The sequence below is a fragment of the Ixodes scapularis genome, unplaced genomic scaffold (assembly GCF_016920785.2).
Source record: "Ixodes scapularis isolate PalLabHiFi unplaced genomic scaffold, ASM1692078v2 PGA_scaffold5__190_contigs__length_132052651, whole genome shotgun sequence".
NCBI classification, from domain to species: Eukaryota; Metazoa; Arthropoda; class Arachnida; order Ixodida; family Ixodidae; genus Ixodes; species Ixodes scapularis.
The window spans coordinates 113,002,646-113,021,360 of NW_024609880.1; the positions used below are offsets into that span (position 1 = coordinate 113,002,646).

Here is an 18,715-nt window from a genome sequence, read left to right on the forward strand (position 1 = left end):
ATACTGCGGTCAGAAATGCATGGAGAACGTGAGAAAATCGTTGTTACTTCAGTGTTGTGGGAATGTACGGCATCGCAATCATTTTTGACATAATAATGGAACACTTTAGAATAAATTGCGCTAAGTTTTGTGCCCCGCAAGGACCTGACTTTTTTTTAAAAATTGCCTGAGCGGCATCATGCAGCAGACGACACGGCGACGTCACAGCATTCACGTGACCCGCTCCGGCCAACCCGAAAAGCCCATCTCCGCTGCGAGCAAAAATCGTCTGCTTCAAACGCCATTGCCTTGGAAATTGCCTTCTCAAAATTTGCACACGTATCCGATATTGTTAAAACTTTAATAAAGTGTTTAGTGCTTTACTAACTTCACGACAGACTAGTTTTGAAAAGTGTGAACTCGCCGTTCATTTTTTAATCAGCCGTGTTGTGTCGATCTTCATGTATTCTCCCATAGGGCGGGCCGCCTCCTGGAACCCTGAGTACCACGTGACTCGCGCCGAGCCGCTCTGTCGGCCATGTTGTCGGCAAAACACGGAGTTCAAAGGATTGCGCTACTCTGCTCCGTAGGAGCTATATAGTGCTCTAGGCGCAACTCAAAATCTGGAGAGCGTTTGCAATTTAACGGCGGCGCCTGAGGGAAAGGATTCGAGAAAGGATATGCGCCAATGTTGCCTGCACGAGAGCAGACGCCCGCTCTGTTGCAACTCTGTTGCCCCATGCGCCTTTCCTCCTCTCGCCTCCCATTGCAAGCAACGAAAGCCTTGGCGCAGCCTCTCTCGCTTCATTCTCGCTCTGAGAATTGCAAGCAAGGAGGTTATAAGTACGAGGAGAGGGCACGTTGCAATATTGGTGAAGCCTAGTCATAAAAAGTTTAAACGATTTTGTGCCCAGCGTGACCGCAGATCTTTCTGGCGATTGGTGCGCGTGACATGTCACGTGTGAGATGGATGGTTGATTGTAGAAGGGCTCCTTGCAGGCTTGCGCGCGCTCCGTCCGGTAGGTTTTATGAAATCGAAGGCTAGACTGCGGTGTATTCTAGTACCCTATAGCAAGACGAAGGCTAGCTACGGTCACGTGATGTGGTCACGTTGGCGTGGTGAGTGAGGAGAGTAAGGAGGAAAATGAGAAAGAGGCGAGGCGTCAAGGGAGCATGGCTGGTAGAGGCTACGCGGCTAACGTCATGCCCTCTCCTACCCTTCTATCCTCCTTAATTGCAAGCGTCGAGAGGAGAAAGCAGGGCTGCCAGACAAGCAGCAACGTCCAAGATGGCGGAATTTACCATTTTTAGCGTTAAAAAAATACTTAACCGATCGCAACAAAACTGGTGGCAATGAGAAAGTAATTATTTATACATTGTGTAAATTATTCAAGCACCTTAATGGGCTCTTATGACCTGAGTTGGAAAAGAAAACGACCTTTTGCCCCATAAACTCCCAGAAAAATTTAGCAATTAAATGGCGTCCATGTCCCGTGATCCCCGATCTAGCAGTTGCACCCACCCTCACTTGAGCCTCCCTAACAACACTCTGGTCAGCTACCGCCATCTAGGAGCGACGGCGGCAACCAGAGTGTTGTGTCGACGTTTCTTCTTCCTATAGTTTACAATCCCTATGCGTCTTCTCCCTATAGTTTACAATCATTGTCCGAATCTCAAGAACTCTTTTTTATCCACTCCTGACCGAACGTAGTCCCGCCTTAAAAACTGCTGCGCAATTAAACGTATATCCGGTTCTACAAACGCATATAATCAGTCATTCCTCCCTCAAGCCATCTGCGACTGGAACAGACTACCGTCTTACACCGTCACCATTGTAGACCCAGAAGGTTTTCTCTGAAGTTAGAGGGATCATTTTTTTCTTGTTATTAGTACCCTATTGGAAAAACCAGCATGAAAATCAAACTGGTCAAGCTGGTAATTAAGGTGGTCAAGCTGGTAATCAAGGTGGTCAAACTGGTCAATGTGGTAATTAAACTGGTTTAGCTGGCAATCAAGCTGGTTTAAGCTGGGCAAGCTGGAATTTAAGCTGGTCAGTCTGGTCTAAGTAAAAACCAGCATGGTCTCACTCGAATCTGGTTTTAGATTCAATCTGGTGTAGCTGGGAGCCAGTCTGGTCTTAACTGGTCAAACTGGTTTTCCATGGAGCCAATGTGGTCAAGCTGGGAGACGAGCTGGTCATGCTGGGAGACAAGCTGGTGAATCTGGTCGAAATAATAATCGTGGTGGTCAAGCTGGTCATGCTGGGAGCGCGCACGCCAAGGTCGGCTAGAGATAGCCGAACTGGCATTGCTGGGAGCGCGCGCGACAAGGTCGGCTGCTGGAACGAGGCCACGTCCTGTTCTTTGTCCTCTCGTTTTTGGTAGACCACCGGGCGCGTCAGGCGCGCTGCAAGCTACCTTTGTGTGCGAGAAAAGAGAGAGAGAGAGAGAGAGTGGTAGAAACGGAGAATCGAAGACGCGTTTGGATAGCTTGGGCAGAGGGCAGATCGAAGGGACGGCTGTGTGCGCGTTGTTTGGAGACTAGTTGAACGACGGTGCAAGCGAAGCGGGTTTTGAGAAGACAGCGAGCGGCAGTCCGTTCAGTGCGGGAAGATGTCAGACGTCCCGACTGCGGCGTCGCTTCGTGTCTTCGAACGTGTGTGTGCCCAAGAATGACGGCGGTGCCGAGGAGTATCGCCAATGCCATCCAAGCCACACGGATTTCCTCGCCTCTGCCGACCACGCAAGTTGCCGCTTCGCCCCCATCGCTGGCGGGACCCAGGTTCGCTTCTCTCGTCCGTGTAGTATTTTCGTCTGCTATTGCCTGTTTTTGGCCTGTGTCTAGTATTTTTTTCGTGTTGAGAGATAAGCAATCTGGTTTTATTAACATTGTAGACAATTTGCACCGAGAATCTGTGCGTCGGTTAGTACTGTGTCAGCGCCGAGGATGTGTAGCATTTGAGTTCATGTGAGGCTGCCGCAAGTACGAAAATAATAAATTGGATGCCGAGTTGGCTTTTCTGACGAGCTTGGCTTTTTTATTCTGTGTATTAATTTAAACAGGTTAAACTGGTTGGGAAGTTCACCAGCATGACCAGTTTAACAGCATGACCAGCATGCCAAACTGGGCATGCTGGGGCAATAACCCAGCTTGAAGCTGGGACCAGATCAACCATCATGACCAGTATGACCAGATCAACCAGCATGACCAGCATGCCAAGCTGGGCATGCTGGGGCAATAACCCAGCTTGAAGCTGGGACCAGCTTAAGCTGGTTTTTTCAATAGGGTAGTTCTTTCCATTTCATATCTAACGGAGTTTATTCTGAATGCATTAAATCAATCTGTGTTTTTGTGTGCATTTGCATAAATGTGTATCCCCCCCCCCCCCCCCCCCCCGCTTCCCTTTACGTAATGCTCTAACCGGGCCCTCAAGGCAAATTAAATTTAAAAAAAAATATATCTTTAGGATTTCTAGGGTGCCTGAATACAACACGTGCTGAAAAATGGATTATAGTTTTAAATATTTTGCTGTGTTGGGTAATATTAAAAGGTATTTAAATGGTGTTGTTAATGTTAGGAGGGCTGTTTAAGTAGGTTAAGAGGGCTATGGTATTCTGCGGATTTTCACTTTGATTCGGTAGGGTGCTCGTCAATAGTTGATTGCGGTCTAGTGTCCTGGCTCATTCAATTGCGCCGTCAATTACCGTTGGCGGAAAATTTCCGCTCACTTTTCATTGAAGTAACCCTCGTCAGAGCATAACTGTCGATCTTGTGCGCCTGACCGTACGGTATACTAGTTTCACAGTGGCGAGCGTGGCAGCTGTTATAATGTGAATATTTTAACGATCTGTAAACTTCCTATATAGAGCTCTTTTTTTAACTTATCTTTTTTTAACATGACATCAAGAAAGGTTTTACCACTAAAAAATACGTGTGTGTAAATATAGCGGTTTGGTGTGTCAAATACACTTAACAAGCTGGTCCTCAGTGTGCTTCCATATCAGAAATAAGTCGTCAATGTATCGTCTGTAAAATGAGGGTCGCAGAGGCCTGCTCAAAAGAAATGTTGTTGTTGTTTTTCTACTCTGTTCATAAAAATATTTGCATAGTCAGAAACCATATTACTGCCAACTGCTATTTTATTGACCTGCAGAGCCAAATTTTTTGTTATATTCAAAGATATTGAGTTCCAGCACTAGGCGGGCAAGAAATGCTGAAGTGCTGCAGAAGGGAAAGACATGGCGCCTAACGCTCTCGTACGCATAATTTAGTAAGGCGGTTCTGTTGTCGTGGCGTATATTTGTGTGGAGAGGTGAAACCTCGAATTTATCTTCTCCCTAAAGAACGACCCTGGAATAGTCGCCTTGAAATCTTTAAGAAAAAGTGGTTAGAATTTTTTGCAAAATAATAAAATTTAGGTGGAACTTCACTAGTAAGGCTGTCTATGGAGCTGGAGAAAAGCTCTGCCAGTGTCCCCTGTCACGTATACATTTGGATGGCCAGAATTTCTCGCTTTGTGTTTTTTTTTCGATTTTGTATAAAATGTTTATTTTAGCATATTTTGGTTTAAAGGAAAACAAATTGCAGTTGTTATTTTACCTATCTTCATAAAGTCAGTTACAGTGTTCAAAACTGTGGTGGAATGGGCTTAAGTTGGATCATTTTCTGGTAGCTTATAAAAAAAATGTTTCCCACAATTGGCAATGGACTTCTAGGTAATTGTTGCAGTTCACTATCGAAATGGCCAGTTTATTGTCGGCTGTCTTAATAGTTATGTTTATCTCTCGTAAACTGCTAAGAGATTTACATCTCGCTTGCAAAAGGTTTAGTTATAGGTGAGTCGCCGGTGTTTCTGGTATTTCGCTAATATATCTCTTTGGCCGTATTTTATGTAGAAATAAAAAAAAATCATAGCAAAGCGCGCTAAAAATTCAACTTCTCGCGGTATTTTTTTTTTTTTTTTTACTGATTGAGAAATTGTTAGATGCTTGAAGTTTTCGTAAAAGTACTCCCATAGACTAAGGTTTCGGCAAAGTTGATTAAAAAAGTTCGACTATAAAAGCCGCGCAAGTGTATTTAAATATGCATTATACGAATACCTAGCTGGGTACCACGACCTTGTTGAGACGAAGGATAGTTTTATACAAATTTATATTAATACTGCTAAATCCTAGACATCTACGTGTCAGTTTAAGCGGTATGAATCTTCGAGCTAAAATACTACTACCGGCTTGTTGCTTTCCAGTGTATGTTAAATAATGACTGCATGTTTCATTAGTTATTGCATTATATTTGAACTATACAACAAATTAATGTGTTTTTGCAGTAAAACCAAGCAAGTCAAGATAAGGACTCACAAAGCACGTGGCAGCCGCAGCGCCATGGACAATATGATGACGATCACCGATGATAGTACAGGAAGGCGTGCGTAAAATTTTATTTGCTTGGCATTATATTGAAAACATTTATATGTCGCCATCGGAAAATTGTGTTGCCTTTTGCTGAAATTTAATGCTTACAAAAGCGAGCTGCCACACAAAAGAGTGTTGTCTTGCCAAGTGATAAAACAACACCCGCTATCCGATGGCAAATTATGTATCCCGTGATATGAGTTTAATTTTCCAAACTATTATTTTTATTTTTATTTATAAATAAACATTAAAACTTAGTACAAATTTTTATTATTGTTTTATTATTAAAAGTAATATTATATTTAACCTGTTCAATATGCTAGGTCCATAAACTACTTATGTCTTTATTTTTGGTCGCAACCTTTCATGGAATAGTAACATGTTTTATACGTGTCAACGGCTGAGAACTGTCTCTTGTTTACTCTACAATATTAGAAGTCTTGTACAATTGTCAATTATAAAGAACATTATCCAGAATTAGACTGTAGTATACTTAGGTGTGGTATTACTCCTTTTTAGCTGTCTAACCTTCTGGCATTCACGAGTTGATTGCGTTTTAAAAGGTATATTGAAAGGTGTCACATATAATACAGATTTATTGGGTAATAACTTCTTTGCTTCTCTTGGATTGCCGGCTTTTTAATATTTGTTTCCTTCAAACTGTTTTTGGAGGCACTTCATAGATATTGTGTTCAAAGTAGTGTCAAGTGAACCTCGTAAATTTATATGTACTGAGCGTTTCCAAACTCCAAGACTTAAAACACACTGGGGCGAAAGTGTGCGTTCCTTTTATGTGCCAAATATTTTTAACGACATCCCAGACCCAATGTTTTCCCTAGACTCAAACAAAAAATTAAAGAAATGTCTGAGAATTATATTTTCTGGCGTGCTGAGGCAGGGATTAGATGTATTTCTTTCTTTCTTATTTTGGCATTCTTCCATTTCACATTTCTGTGCTTTCGTAAGTTTCTCCTCTCCCCCAAATATTTTTTTTTCTTTTTACGAGTTAGTAATGAAGAAACGGGGTCAGAAAATGTCCTTTCGTGACGTCTTTACCTCCGAAACCAATCCATTTTTGTTTATCTTTTGATTGCTTCGGTGTCTTTCCGTGTGTGAATTGTGTTTTCTGTATTTCTTTTTATAAATGTTTTATATACTACGAATATACCATGAGACTACAAATTTTCACCTGTGTGAAGTCTTTTTTTAGCACTTGAGGGTTTAAATGTTGGCTTGCGTCAAGCCTTCTTTTTCTTCGAATCTTCGCGCGAATTTTATTTTGTGTGAATTTTTTTATGCACGTTACATTCCAAATTTTGACCTGTTTTCGTTTTATTCTTGGGTCCCAGTAATCAACTTCGAGATACCGGCATTTGTAATTAAAGATTATTACTTAAATTATATTTTAATTTCAAGGTTATTATAAGGATATTAATTATTATACCAGGAAAGTTGATTCACCTCCTATTGAACGCGACTTTTTCTCACGAGAACAAGGAACAATCTTGCAAAAGCAATGTTGGCTCCGTTGTGCGGAAATGTTTGACTATCATATAAACTGCATTGAAAACAAAAAATTAGAGATGACACCCTATGATTGTCCTTGTCTGAAAATACCCCTATTCAGCCTTGGATATGAGCTCCAAACAATACTTTTTTTTTAAGCTGGGGAGAATTATTGCACATTCGCAAATAGAATATTTAAGCTTCATGAACATTCTAGACCAAAGCTAAAGTTCAATACTGTTTTCTTAAATGCAGAGCTCTACGATCAAACGCTTCAATACACCGACTACGGCACTTGTCGTGTGCTTGTTGAGCAGTTTTCTTTGAGCAGACGTAAGTAGTGCTCAATATCCCCCCCCCCCCCCCATACTTTTCACTTTTCCCTGATATTTAGTGGACCCTATTTTCGCAAGGTAATTGCATGTATGCCTGTGATTACTGAACCAACGGCTTCTTTGTGCTTTATGTTTTTGATTTATAATCTTGTATGCAATCTCTGACTGACACAGAGTTTTTTTAAGCAACAAATTGCGCCTTCAATAACATATATTATTCCTTATAAATAATGTTCTTGAAAAAAAAATAATCTTTCAGTGAACACTAAGGAAGTTCAGATTTGTTAACTTGTATATACAATTTTTTATCAAGCCAAAGCCACTAAAAAAGTATAAATATACAGGTTTGATCGTGCTGACCAAGGCCATAAAGCACCAGTATTAGCCCCGCACATACAACACTCCGTGTGTTGTTCGTGCTATATTTTTCATCCTCTAATTCTCTGTCTTTTTACGTTATATTTATTTCATTTTGCTTTATTGCCCTAATATTTTTTTTTATTTTTTGTTTGTTTTCATTTTATACTTATTTATTTTATTTTTTTTTATTTTACTATTTATGTATTTATTATTATTAATTTTCTTACATATCTTGAACGCAAACCTGCCAACATCGACGGCACTTCTGCATTCAAATAAACAAAAATATCGATCTATACCAGCTGACGTCTACGTTCCTAGGCCTGTTTTGCCGACAACTGGAAACTATTCTTGCATTGTTAGGATGCATTTTTGTTTGTCTCACAAAATACACTTAAGAGGTGTGTGCACTGATTACAACACCATCCGTTTTTGTTGTTTTTTTCTGTAGAGAAGGAGAGAATGTGCCATGCGACTTGATTATGGTCTTATAGATTCTACAGCCTATCAACATCATGCATGGCGGCACGACATCCTGAAGTCTGCACTAAGTCGTTACACCTATTTTTTGTAGAACTGGGACTCCAGTTCAAGAGCGCATATATATGCCCATCTAACACTCTAACGCCATCTCACTATAGTGAGGCTCGGCCTGTGTGGGCTGGCCTGTTAGATGGGATTATGGTGACGAGTTTTAAACGATATCAACGGCTCTATAACTAGGGCATGTGAGGTTTTCAGTCCCAATGCATGTTTTGTGCACAAAAAGGCTCTGATTATTCAAACGTTCAAACACCAACCAAGCCCTTATATGAAGACCAAGCCATTCTAGGGACCCTACGTTTCGAGGTCAATTCGGCCTCTTCTTCCTGGGGCGACTGCGGCTATGGCCGTTGAAAAGCAGTTTCCTTTTCTTTTTCTTCTATGGTGTATATATGGTCTTCTTCTTCTACGGCTGTACCTTTTCAATAAAGTGACGAATCCTGTTCACATATGCGGATGGCATAGCTCCGAGAGACCGATTGATGTTCTGTGGTGTTGTTTGAATTTGCCAGGATTCGAGAAACAGTCTCTTTCGAGGATTTGTCTCAACATCAATGATGCATGCGTTGTCAAAGTCACCGTAGAAGAAAAAGAAAAGGAAACTGCTCCTCAACGGTCATAGCCGCAGTCGCCCCTGAAGAAGAGGTCGAATTGGCCTCGAAACGTAGGGTTCCTTTAGTAGGGATTGGTCCTTAGAGGAGGGCTTGGTTGGTGTTTGAACTTTTTAATAAATAATTACTCCCAACCAGACAGATCTCTGTCAAATGGTTACTTTAAAAAGAAAAAGCTCTACTACCTCAGTAATTATAGCATCCGACTGCCACCGCACCGACCTAGGTTTGAGTCCCACTGCGGGTTCGAACTTTATAAACTCTATATATAACCTTGACGTCTGTAACGCTCCCAGTGTGTAACACGTTTATGACACTCACTATGACGTTCGTTTATGACAATTTTCTGATAGAAAACATTGCATAAATCCGACTCTCTATTAAAACAAACATTACAGCTACATACTATTTTCGCGTTGATAGTGTTCGGCGTCGATTCAAAATTTAAACGCGATTAATTACCACACTTTAATTGTTTAATCGATGTTGTGAATTTCCACGCATGATAACTTTTAGAGCGCAGCTCTTAGGGGCCTGTTTCCGGCTTGAGCGGTGTCGCCGTCGCCGTCGGCGTCAGCGTAACCGCGCGCGTTGCATTATGGGACTAATTCACGCGGGCGTGACCGTGCGTTGCATTATGGGAAAATTTCCCCTTTAAATGTAGCGGAAACATTTTCGCTAAAAATCTCGACTAAATTTGGCGGATAAATGTTCGCGCTAAATTTAGCAGAGAAATGTTCTGTTAAATTTAGCGGCAAAAATACCTCGCTACATTTAAGGAAACTTTTCCGCTAAATGGGAGGGGAGCAGGAGAAGAGGAGGGGAGGGGGAGGAGGGGGAGGGGCATACCCTCTTTTTCGTACCCTCCTCTCCTCCTCCATAAGAGCTGCACTCCAATTCGACATTACACAGAATTGTAAAAGTCTTTTTTATGTCAAAATTAGGATTATTTTTAGCCGTTGCTAAATATGTGATAAACGGCACAATATGCAATTTTGATTATAAATTAGCCTCAATGTGCAGTTAAAATAGTTCAAAGGCACTCACACTCATAGGGCATTACTTCTGCTGCAAGAAGCAAAGTGGTTCGTTGATATCTTCCTAAAAGAGCGACCTCCTGTGATTGTTCACAGTAGTCTCTATTGCGCTAAACGGACACTCGAACGCCGTTCAAATTGGGGGGGGGGGGGGGGGGGGGGGGGGGGGATACGTATAATTTTCTACACCCTTCTTTTCAGGAGTTACGAATCTTGCCCCTACACTTTACTTTAGGCTAAAATTTGACCTAAAGTTTGCCCGTCATACAGGTGCACTCGCTCACGTCTGCGTGGTGAATCTGTGTATTACAAATAAAAACGCGAAAGTCAAGTATACACTGACAAAATTGTGAACTGGACCTTCACGCTATTTACTTGTAATACGCATATCCAACTGGCCTATCTTAATATTGTAGTGAATGCGTGTAACTGATAATTTATTTTGGTTCGTCAAAAGTTTGCCGATTAACCGGTTAAAACATTATTAGCGATTAGAGCATCAATCGATTAATCGGTAGATTAATTTATCAATTTCCCAGCCTTAACTGTAATACGTAACAAGTTTACAAAAAATGTGGCTAATCAAACACTGTTCGTATTAAAAAACCTTGTAATCACGAGGTCTCAGTGATTCTCGATTAAAGATATTTTAAAGCATTCATTTCCAACGAAGAATTAATAAGGCCAGGGTTATATAATGTTTAATACATCGGCCTCAAGTTGCTTTTATTCAGCATAGAGGAAGAGAGAAATGTTCTGCTAGACTGTTTAGCCCTAATTGAATGACCTCCGGCCAAATAGTCACGTGACCGAGCCTTTTTTTCTTCGAAATATTTTGATTTTAGCAACCAGTAGTTCCGAGCATCGCCCGCCTTCGGCGAAAATACAGAGATTCAATAAACCCATCAATTACTATTTTGCTGTCTAGAAGAAGCGCGCATACCCTTTGCATTTTATTCCCGCTTGAAAGCGGTTTTTCTTTTCTTTTCTTTTTTTATCCTGCTTAGTTTTATACTGAAGGCAGTTTCCGGTCATTTTGTAATTTAAATTATCGGCGTCGTCTTCTTTTATCTCAAGAATACTTCGGTATATTTCAGAATGTGATTCTGGTTGTCCGTCTTCTTTCGTCCGCGTTTGATTGTTCCAAAGATCAGCTCCAACCATTATCCACGCCATTTGGTTTTTTTTGAATATCCGCTTCACTTGGAGCCTGTTTAACTAGTCTTCTACTTCTGAACTGGAGGGTATGCAGCCGTGTTCTAAGCTACGAAATGCTGCTAAAAAAATGGGCTTGAATACGATCTGAATGGCAATTCGGTTATTCGACAATCTAGAAATGCTGAAATCGGTCGATCGCCCGGTTGAACATCGAAGGCCGGAAAATAAAAAGCGTCAAGGTCCAGCTGATGAATATCGATCTGGAGGTACGTCTCCGGCTCGTCTGCTGCGATGACGACAGGACTACCGTGGAACACTTGAAGCACGAAATAGAACTCTGTGTCAATTTTAAGCTTCTTGCCAGACACCAACTTCCGCTAAATTTAACCGGTGGCAGATGAAAATTCGTCAGACACGACGTGGGCTTTTGGAGTGCGTACGTCTTGATGAACTATATACCGCATCATCTGTTAAATAAATTACTTCTACCATGGTGCATAGTGTTATCAAGTACGTTCTAGATTACTTTGAAGCCTTAAAAATATTCGTTCATTGCATGTTTGTATTGTTACAGTATTTCGAAATCTTGGATAAATCCTAAAAAAATCGCAGTAACCACGTTGAAAACCGTAATTCTGGGACGATGCGATTAGTATTGTCGAATACCGAGCTAGGGGATTTAATCATTAAATGAACTCGTATTAACTGCTCTTAACGACGTTGCTTTTGAACTGCCATATTGCCGTATACCGTTTAGTATTTGTTATTAGAATGTCAGTAAAATTGCTTTAATCAATATGCCACATTTTGAATGGAAGGAAGCGTATATTCCAGTTGACAACGTTGAAACCTGCCCGGTGATGTTCGTCGTCCTTCAGAATCGTGCGAGGAACGTCATTCTCGGTATGGACTGCTTGTGCGAATACAGCGCCGTTATTGACCTGGGATCGAACAGGTTGGTGCTACAAAAACCTGCCTTACCGCTGGAGGAACCCAGAAAGAGGTCACCCGCGGTCCGAGTCCTAGTCGACCATGTTCACCTACCACCATAATCGTCCGTCGGGAGCGATGAAGCTTCTTACGTCAAAGTCTTGCTTGAGGGCAGCGTCCAGTTTATTCTAGGAAGAGGAATCGGCGTCGCAAGAGGAGTAACGAAGCTTCAGGAGGGAGTGCCATGGTCCTCGTTACAAACTTTCGACAAGAGCCGCAACACCTTGCGGAAGGTACCGCCATAAGCCAGATTGAGGAACTCCTGGACACAGCAGCGATAACTGCACTTTCGGAAGGCCCGTCTTCATCTCAGCAGCCAAGAACGCCGTCCTCACAACTTGTCATTGACCCGAAGCCTCCTGCTACTGAACGGCGACAGCTACTTGAGCTTCTCGGCAAATCCAGCGAGTGCTTCACCACTTCCTCAAGTTCGACAAACGACGGTAGCGAAGCACCGCATTGTCACCGACGACGACGCCTTACCTGTTCACCAGTCGCCGTACCAAGTCTCTTTGAAAGAGGGACAATTTATTCAACAGCAAGTTCAGGAAATGCTCGTAAACGACATCATCCAACCCTCAAGCAGTCCTTGGGCCTCTCCAGTTGTGCTCATAAAGCAGAAGGACGGAACTCTAAGGTTCTGTGTGAACTACCGTCGACTGAACGCAGATACCAAAAAAGACGTGTATCCGCTTCCTCGCATCGATGACTTATTGGACCGGCTGCGCCACTCCCGATATTTTTTTTCGATGGACCTGAAGAGTGGCTACTGGCAGATTGAATTCGACAAACGCGACCGCGAGAAAACTACCTTTTTCACGCCTGTATACGAGTTCAAACTTATGCCTTTCGGACTTTGTACAGCACCGGCCACTTTCCAGCGTGTCATGGACATCGTGCCAGCAGGTATAAAATGGCAGAGCTGTCTCGTCTACCTTGATGACGCCGTTTAATTTCACGGGATTTCGACGAACGCATGAGACACCTTTGGGCCGTGCTTCATGCCATAAAATCCACGGAAATGGCACTCAAGCCATCGAAGTGTCGTTTCGCATACGGCGGAATCAAGTTCCTGAGTCACGTTGTGTGCAACTAAGGTGTTCGCCCTGACCCCGAGAGCACGCGCGCCGTGGCAGAATGTTCGCCGCCGTGCGACAAGAAGGCCGTGCGAAAATTTCTCGGATTTGGTGCCTAGTATAGGCGGTTTATTCGAGATTTCACAAAGCTGTCCGCGCCGCTGACACATCTCATGAAAGACGCCGCAATGTTTGAGTGGACAAAAGTGGAGCAACGGTCTTCCGACGAGCTAAGCGAAGACTCCAGACGCCTCCAATCCTCTAACATTTCTACCAATTAGCGCAAACCGGAATTCACACGGATGCAACTAATACGGGACTCGGAGCGGTGCTGGTCCAACCGCGGGAGGGCACAGAGCGAGTAATCACCTACCAGTCTGACATTTTCAAAGGCCGAGAGCAATTACTTGACAACCGAGAAGGAATGCATTGCCGTCGTCTGGGCGATAACCAAGTTCCGCCCGCACCTGTACCAGAGCCCGTTGCGAGTGGTCACAGACCACCATTGGCTCTGTTGGTTCGCCAAGATTAAAAACCCGTCAGAACGCCTTGCCCGCTGGAGTCTCCGATTGCATGAATTCGACGTGACTGTCGTCTGTAAATACGGCCACAAGCACAGTGACGCCGACTGTCTCTCAAGAGCCCCTGTCAACTCCCGCTAGCACTGCCGACGATGACGACGTGGTTTCATCGGTGCCGTCAACATGAGTGACTTGGCAGCACTCCAGCGGGTCGACCCTTAACTCCTGGAGCTGACCGAGCACTTGGAGGGCCGAGGAGGCACAGTCCCCAGAATCTTCTCCAGAATCCTACGAATTTTTGTGCTGGCACAACGGTGTACTCAACAAAGAGAACTACGGCACCAGCAACTTAGCGCGGCTATTGGTTAATCCCAGTGGCATTCCCGAGGAACTTTTCCTAGCCTGCCATGACGATCCTACAGCTGGAGACCTTGGATACAGCAGAAAATTTGCCAGGATTTGCGAGGAGTACTACTGGCCCAAGCTCCCCAAGACTGTCTATTTCTACGTCCGATCGTGCCACGAGTGCCAACGGCTCAAGAAACGGCCGACCAAGCCGGCGGGACACCTGCAGCCAACTGTGCCTGCGACCACACCGTTCCATCACATTGGAGTGGATTTGCTTAGACCATTTGCTCCGTGCGAGGTAGCCGGTGGATAATCGTGGCAACCGAATACCTCACAGGATACGCCGAGACGAAAGCCCTTCCGGCGGGAACTACCGTGGATGTCGCCAATTTCTTCGTTGAGTGCATCGTCTTTTGGCACGGTGCGCCCGGGGCCCTGATCACTGACCGAGGATCATCGTTCATGGCACAGCTGACCCGAAAAATCCGTCGACTCAATCACACCAGCCACCGTCGTACCACTGTGTACCACCCGCACACCAACGGGCTAACGGAGCGAATCAACAAGACAATCACCGACGTGATCTCCATGTACGCTGACGTAGAGCAAAAGACGTCGTACAAGGTGTTGTCCTGCATCAGGTTCGCTTACTACACGGCGGTTGAAGACACTACTGGAGTTACACCTTGCCAGCTGGCACATGGTCCGAAGGTAACGACCATGCTCGACACAATTCTACCTCACAACCCAGAAAACGACAAAACCAACGACGCCCAGTTGATTACCCAACGAGCAGAGGAGGCTCGGCGGCTTGTTAGACTCCGTCTTCAGGACCAACAGCCTGTAGACACTCGCCGGTAGAAACGTCGTCGCCGCGACGTCCACTTCAAACCCGGAGACAAGGTATGGGTGTGGATACCGATTCGCCGCCGCGGTCTCAACAAGAAACTCCTGAAACGATACTTCGGACCCTACAAGCTACTCCGTCGACCCGGAGATCTAAACTACGAGGAGATTCTTGACGGAACAAGAGCATCGTCACGCTACCTATCACGACCTGAAGTGGTCCAGGTCGTGCGCCTCAAGCCGTACTACGCTCGGTGAGACTGTGTACTGGGATCCCGTGCTACGCTTAATACGATTGTGTTTTACCCAGCCTCCATGTATTCCCATTATTTTGTATGTTTTGCTTTGTTTTGTTTCCTTGAACGTTTTATCGGGAGAATAATCTTTTTAAAGGGGGGGGGGGGGGGGGGCGTAATGCCACGCGCGTCTTCGAGCAAGCGCGCCCGTGGTGGAATGTTTTGCATGCTTGGCTCCCACGCAAAGCGCCGACGTTCAATGTCTGGGAACGGACGCACCTTTTTCTTATTTCTGTAAGTGTCGCCTTCTGGTAGATTCGAGAACCCTGTTGCGTGTGCGAGGTCTGAATGTTCTATGGGCCGAACATTCTATGCCGATTGTTTAAGAAGCACACGCGTGTACATAAGGGGCTCCGCAAGGCAAGCCGGTGTCAGTCTCGGTCTTGCGCTCGATCGTGCTACTCCACCGACCTTCGACGCCTGCCGTTGCTACTCCTTAATATTTTTCTTTTCGGCACAAGTGTGCCAAATTAAACTTTTAGTTTCTGTTCATCCGTCCCCTCATCATTTTTCATTTTTGACAATATTGCCCTTTTTGATGTTGATGTATACTGTTCTTTAAGTTGTGTTAGTGTGCAATAAACATTATAAGCATGAATTTATCTGATTACAGATATTAAACTAAATTTACGTGTATAAAAACTACTTGTCACTTTCAATTTTTTTTTCAGAATGTAGCCTCTGGTTGAGCCCCGAGAGAAGAAGGGGAAGAATTCCAGCTGCATGCTCGCAGGCCTACACTGATATCTGCGGAGATCGAAGACATCACATTGAGGATGGCCGTTGTCCTTAATCCTTAATGAAAATAAAAGCAAAACATTGTTGTTCAATATTTCCGAAAAACGGGTAATTAATGTATTCAACAATTTAGTGCGTGTTGTATAATTGACGCGCAGATATCTTATTGCATCGACAAGAAAAACATTGTCCTGAGTAGGTCTTACAATTATGTGACTTACTCGCTGAATGATTTTGGACATAAATTTATGTTCAAAGTTGGCGCTATGCTAAATGGATAATGTGGAAACTACACGCCCTACCTTCTTTGCAGCTTTTGTTACAATACGCGGTCTACACATCAGATAAAAATTAATACAAATGTAAAATAACTGACTCGCTCGGTGCTGTCGTCCTGAAGCTTCCGTAAAACGGGTGTTGCTTAAGAGGTGCAGCTGCTATGTCAAGTCTGATCAAATATGTGGAAGCCCTCACCGCTTAGAAGACCTTCAAAGAAATGGTTAAAATTGACATGAAGGGAAAGCTTTAAAGATTAGGAGAAATTAAACATAAAAAAGAATTAGGCGTGAATTCCTTTTAACATCAGAATATAAGTGAGTAAACTAACCCTTGCAAAAATTTTATATTTTTTGTTAAAAACTTTTGAAAAGCTCATTTAAATATAAAAAGTCAAAACATTTTACCATTCTTTGTCTACTCTGTGGACGTCCTAATAAGTGTAGACTTTTTTTAAACAATTTGCTTGTTTCATCTATGTTGGTTTGGTAGATTTTCACACTTCAAAACCTTAAATACGACTTTCCAGAAGAAAAAAAAAGATTGTTTTATCTACAAATTTTCAATCAAAAATGTTTAGAAGTTTTAAAACCGTTTACCGCTTGGCGTCAAATCGTACGCTGCAGCTGGATGTAAAAATCTTTTCAGGCATATTGTTGTACCTCTTCCCGCTGCGCTTGCTAACTGACATATACTCTATATGTAAGTAAACTAAGCACCATTCTCACACGCACAGAGATAACAAACCCTGCGAAGCACGCACAGCACCGCAATATATATTTTTATTGGACACGAGAATCGCAGCATACAATTCAATGTTAGTATAAAACAAAACGAATACCTCAAGCTCTCGTGGTCCTGCTTAAACCTTTTATGTATTGGATCGCGTCAAACAAATGATCCAATCGAGTGTAGTGTCGGCATTCACAAGCTGACCTTGAGTGCCAATATCAATAAGTTTCAAGATACTAACTTGATTTGGCAGTCAACGTGTTGAAATTCAATCTCCATTTTTCATGTGCTAGATAAGCCCAGCATAATTATTTTTTAAAGCGGTATGTACAATAAACGTACATATATCTGCACATAATATTTATGACTTCTCTTCGTTATAGAGTTTTATCTACACAAATAAAGTCAGGAAAAATAAGTCTATACAGAAATCTAGTGATCGCCATAACCCAATAAAGTACAGACCGGTTTCATTAAATAGCACTCGCTGTAAACTTTTTGGAAAACATAATTTTCAAACATGTAATAGGTTATCTTAAGGTTCATATTATTTTGATCACATATCAATATGTTTCTTTGGAAATCCCTATAAACAGCTAACAGGGGTGGTGCAATCATTAGACAGTTCGATAAATAATAGGCGACAAACCGATGTAATTTTCTTAGACTTTTCAGTCTTATGATCACGTCTCACTTGCCAAACTACTGCTCAACCTCTCTTCCATTACTGAAAACGGTCAAATATTATATTAGTTCACTGCCCACTTATCTAATCAATACAATGTGTACAAATTAATAGTGAGACATCCGCACATCTTTCAGTCACCTCAGGCATACCCCAAGAATCGCGGCCTCGGCCACTTCAATTTCTTTTTTTTTTCTTTACATTTTAAGAGAAACCCAGGTTCAAATTATTTTTTTTTTCAAGATGATAGTGTTATTTACACGGAGATAACAACCCAAGTGGATTAAATAAACCTTAACAGTGTCCAAGGAAATATGTATATAAGAATGGACAAACACGTGTATTACCGTGTCCACAAAAAACAAGCCAATGAAGTAACACAAGTACAAAACGTTAAAAGACTAAAATATTGTTACATAATTCATCGGAAGCAACACAAACTGCTCTCCTTTGATCGGAAAACCGTGGTTCTTTATTTGACAATGACATGGAGGAAGTGCTGACATGGGGCAGTCTCAATCTACCATTTTCTCAGGCCTCAAGTGTCTCCCGCGTAATCTCGTCTGTTTTTGTTCAATATGTTACTGTCAGTGAAGATAGGAGCACACCCACAATATCGGCAGTGCAGACCGAGATGCCCTGACATGACCGCATCTGCGTTGTTCCGCCAAACGTTCATTCAAGCAGCCGGTTGTCTGCCCTATATGCTGACGCCCGCATGACAATGGGCGTAGTACACGACCTCTTCCGCACGATGCACATACAAACTGTAGACCAATATTTGTAGATTGGCGTTACCTTTAGCAGAAAACTGACTTGGCATCGGCATATTGACAGCACTGTGAACAAGGCGAAAAATAATATTTTTACTCTTTAAGGCACACTTAGATTTTCAGACACGGAAACATAAAGTATAGCATATAAACACTAATTAGACCTATGCTGGAGTACGCTAGTACCATTTGGTTTTCCGACATGGCAGATGAATTAAACGAATCGGAAGGCGTCCAAAATACGTTCGTAAAATTCATTCTTAAAAGCCCGAAACAATTTAATTCGTAAAAATGATTGTTTGCGCTTCAAGGCTCATCTAATGCTCTCCTCAAATTTTCCCAATCAATGTCGCATTGAATAAGTAGGCGATTTGTTTTGTAGAGCTTCGTGCTTGCAAAATTACACTGGGCATTTATGGCACAAAGTTTCAAACAAGCGAGTTGTTGACTTGATATGTACTACACTACTATAGCAGCTATCTTAATGGTTACGT

The 18,715-nt window shown here is 42.8% G+C and overlaps 1 protein-coding gene across 1 annotated transcript in view; it reads left to right on the forward strand.

Moving 5' to 3' along the window:
- LOC115310199 overlaps window positions 1-15,810 on the forward strand; it is a 28,406-nt gene extending 12,596 nt beyond the window's left edge. Inside the window, exons 3-5 of the mRNA XM_040214623.1 lie at window positions 5,306-5,403; window positions 7,152-7,229; window positions 15,689-15,810. Coding sequence (XP_040070557.1) covers window positions 5,306-5,403; window positions 7,152-7,229; window positions 15,689-15,810 — 298 coding nt within the window. The remainder of the gene's footprint in view (window positions 1-5,305; window positions 5,404-7,151; window positions 7,230-15,688) is intronic.
- The last annotated feature ends 2,905 nt before the right edge of the window (window positions 15,811-18,715 follow it).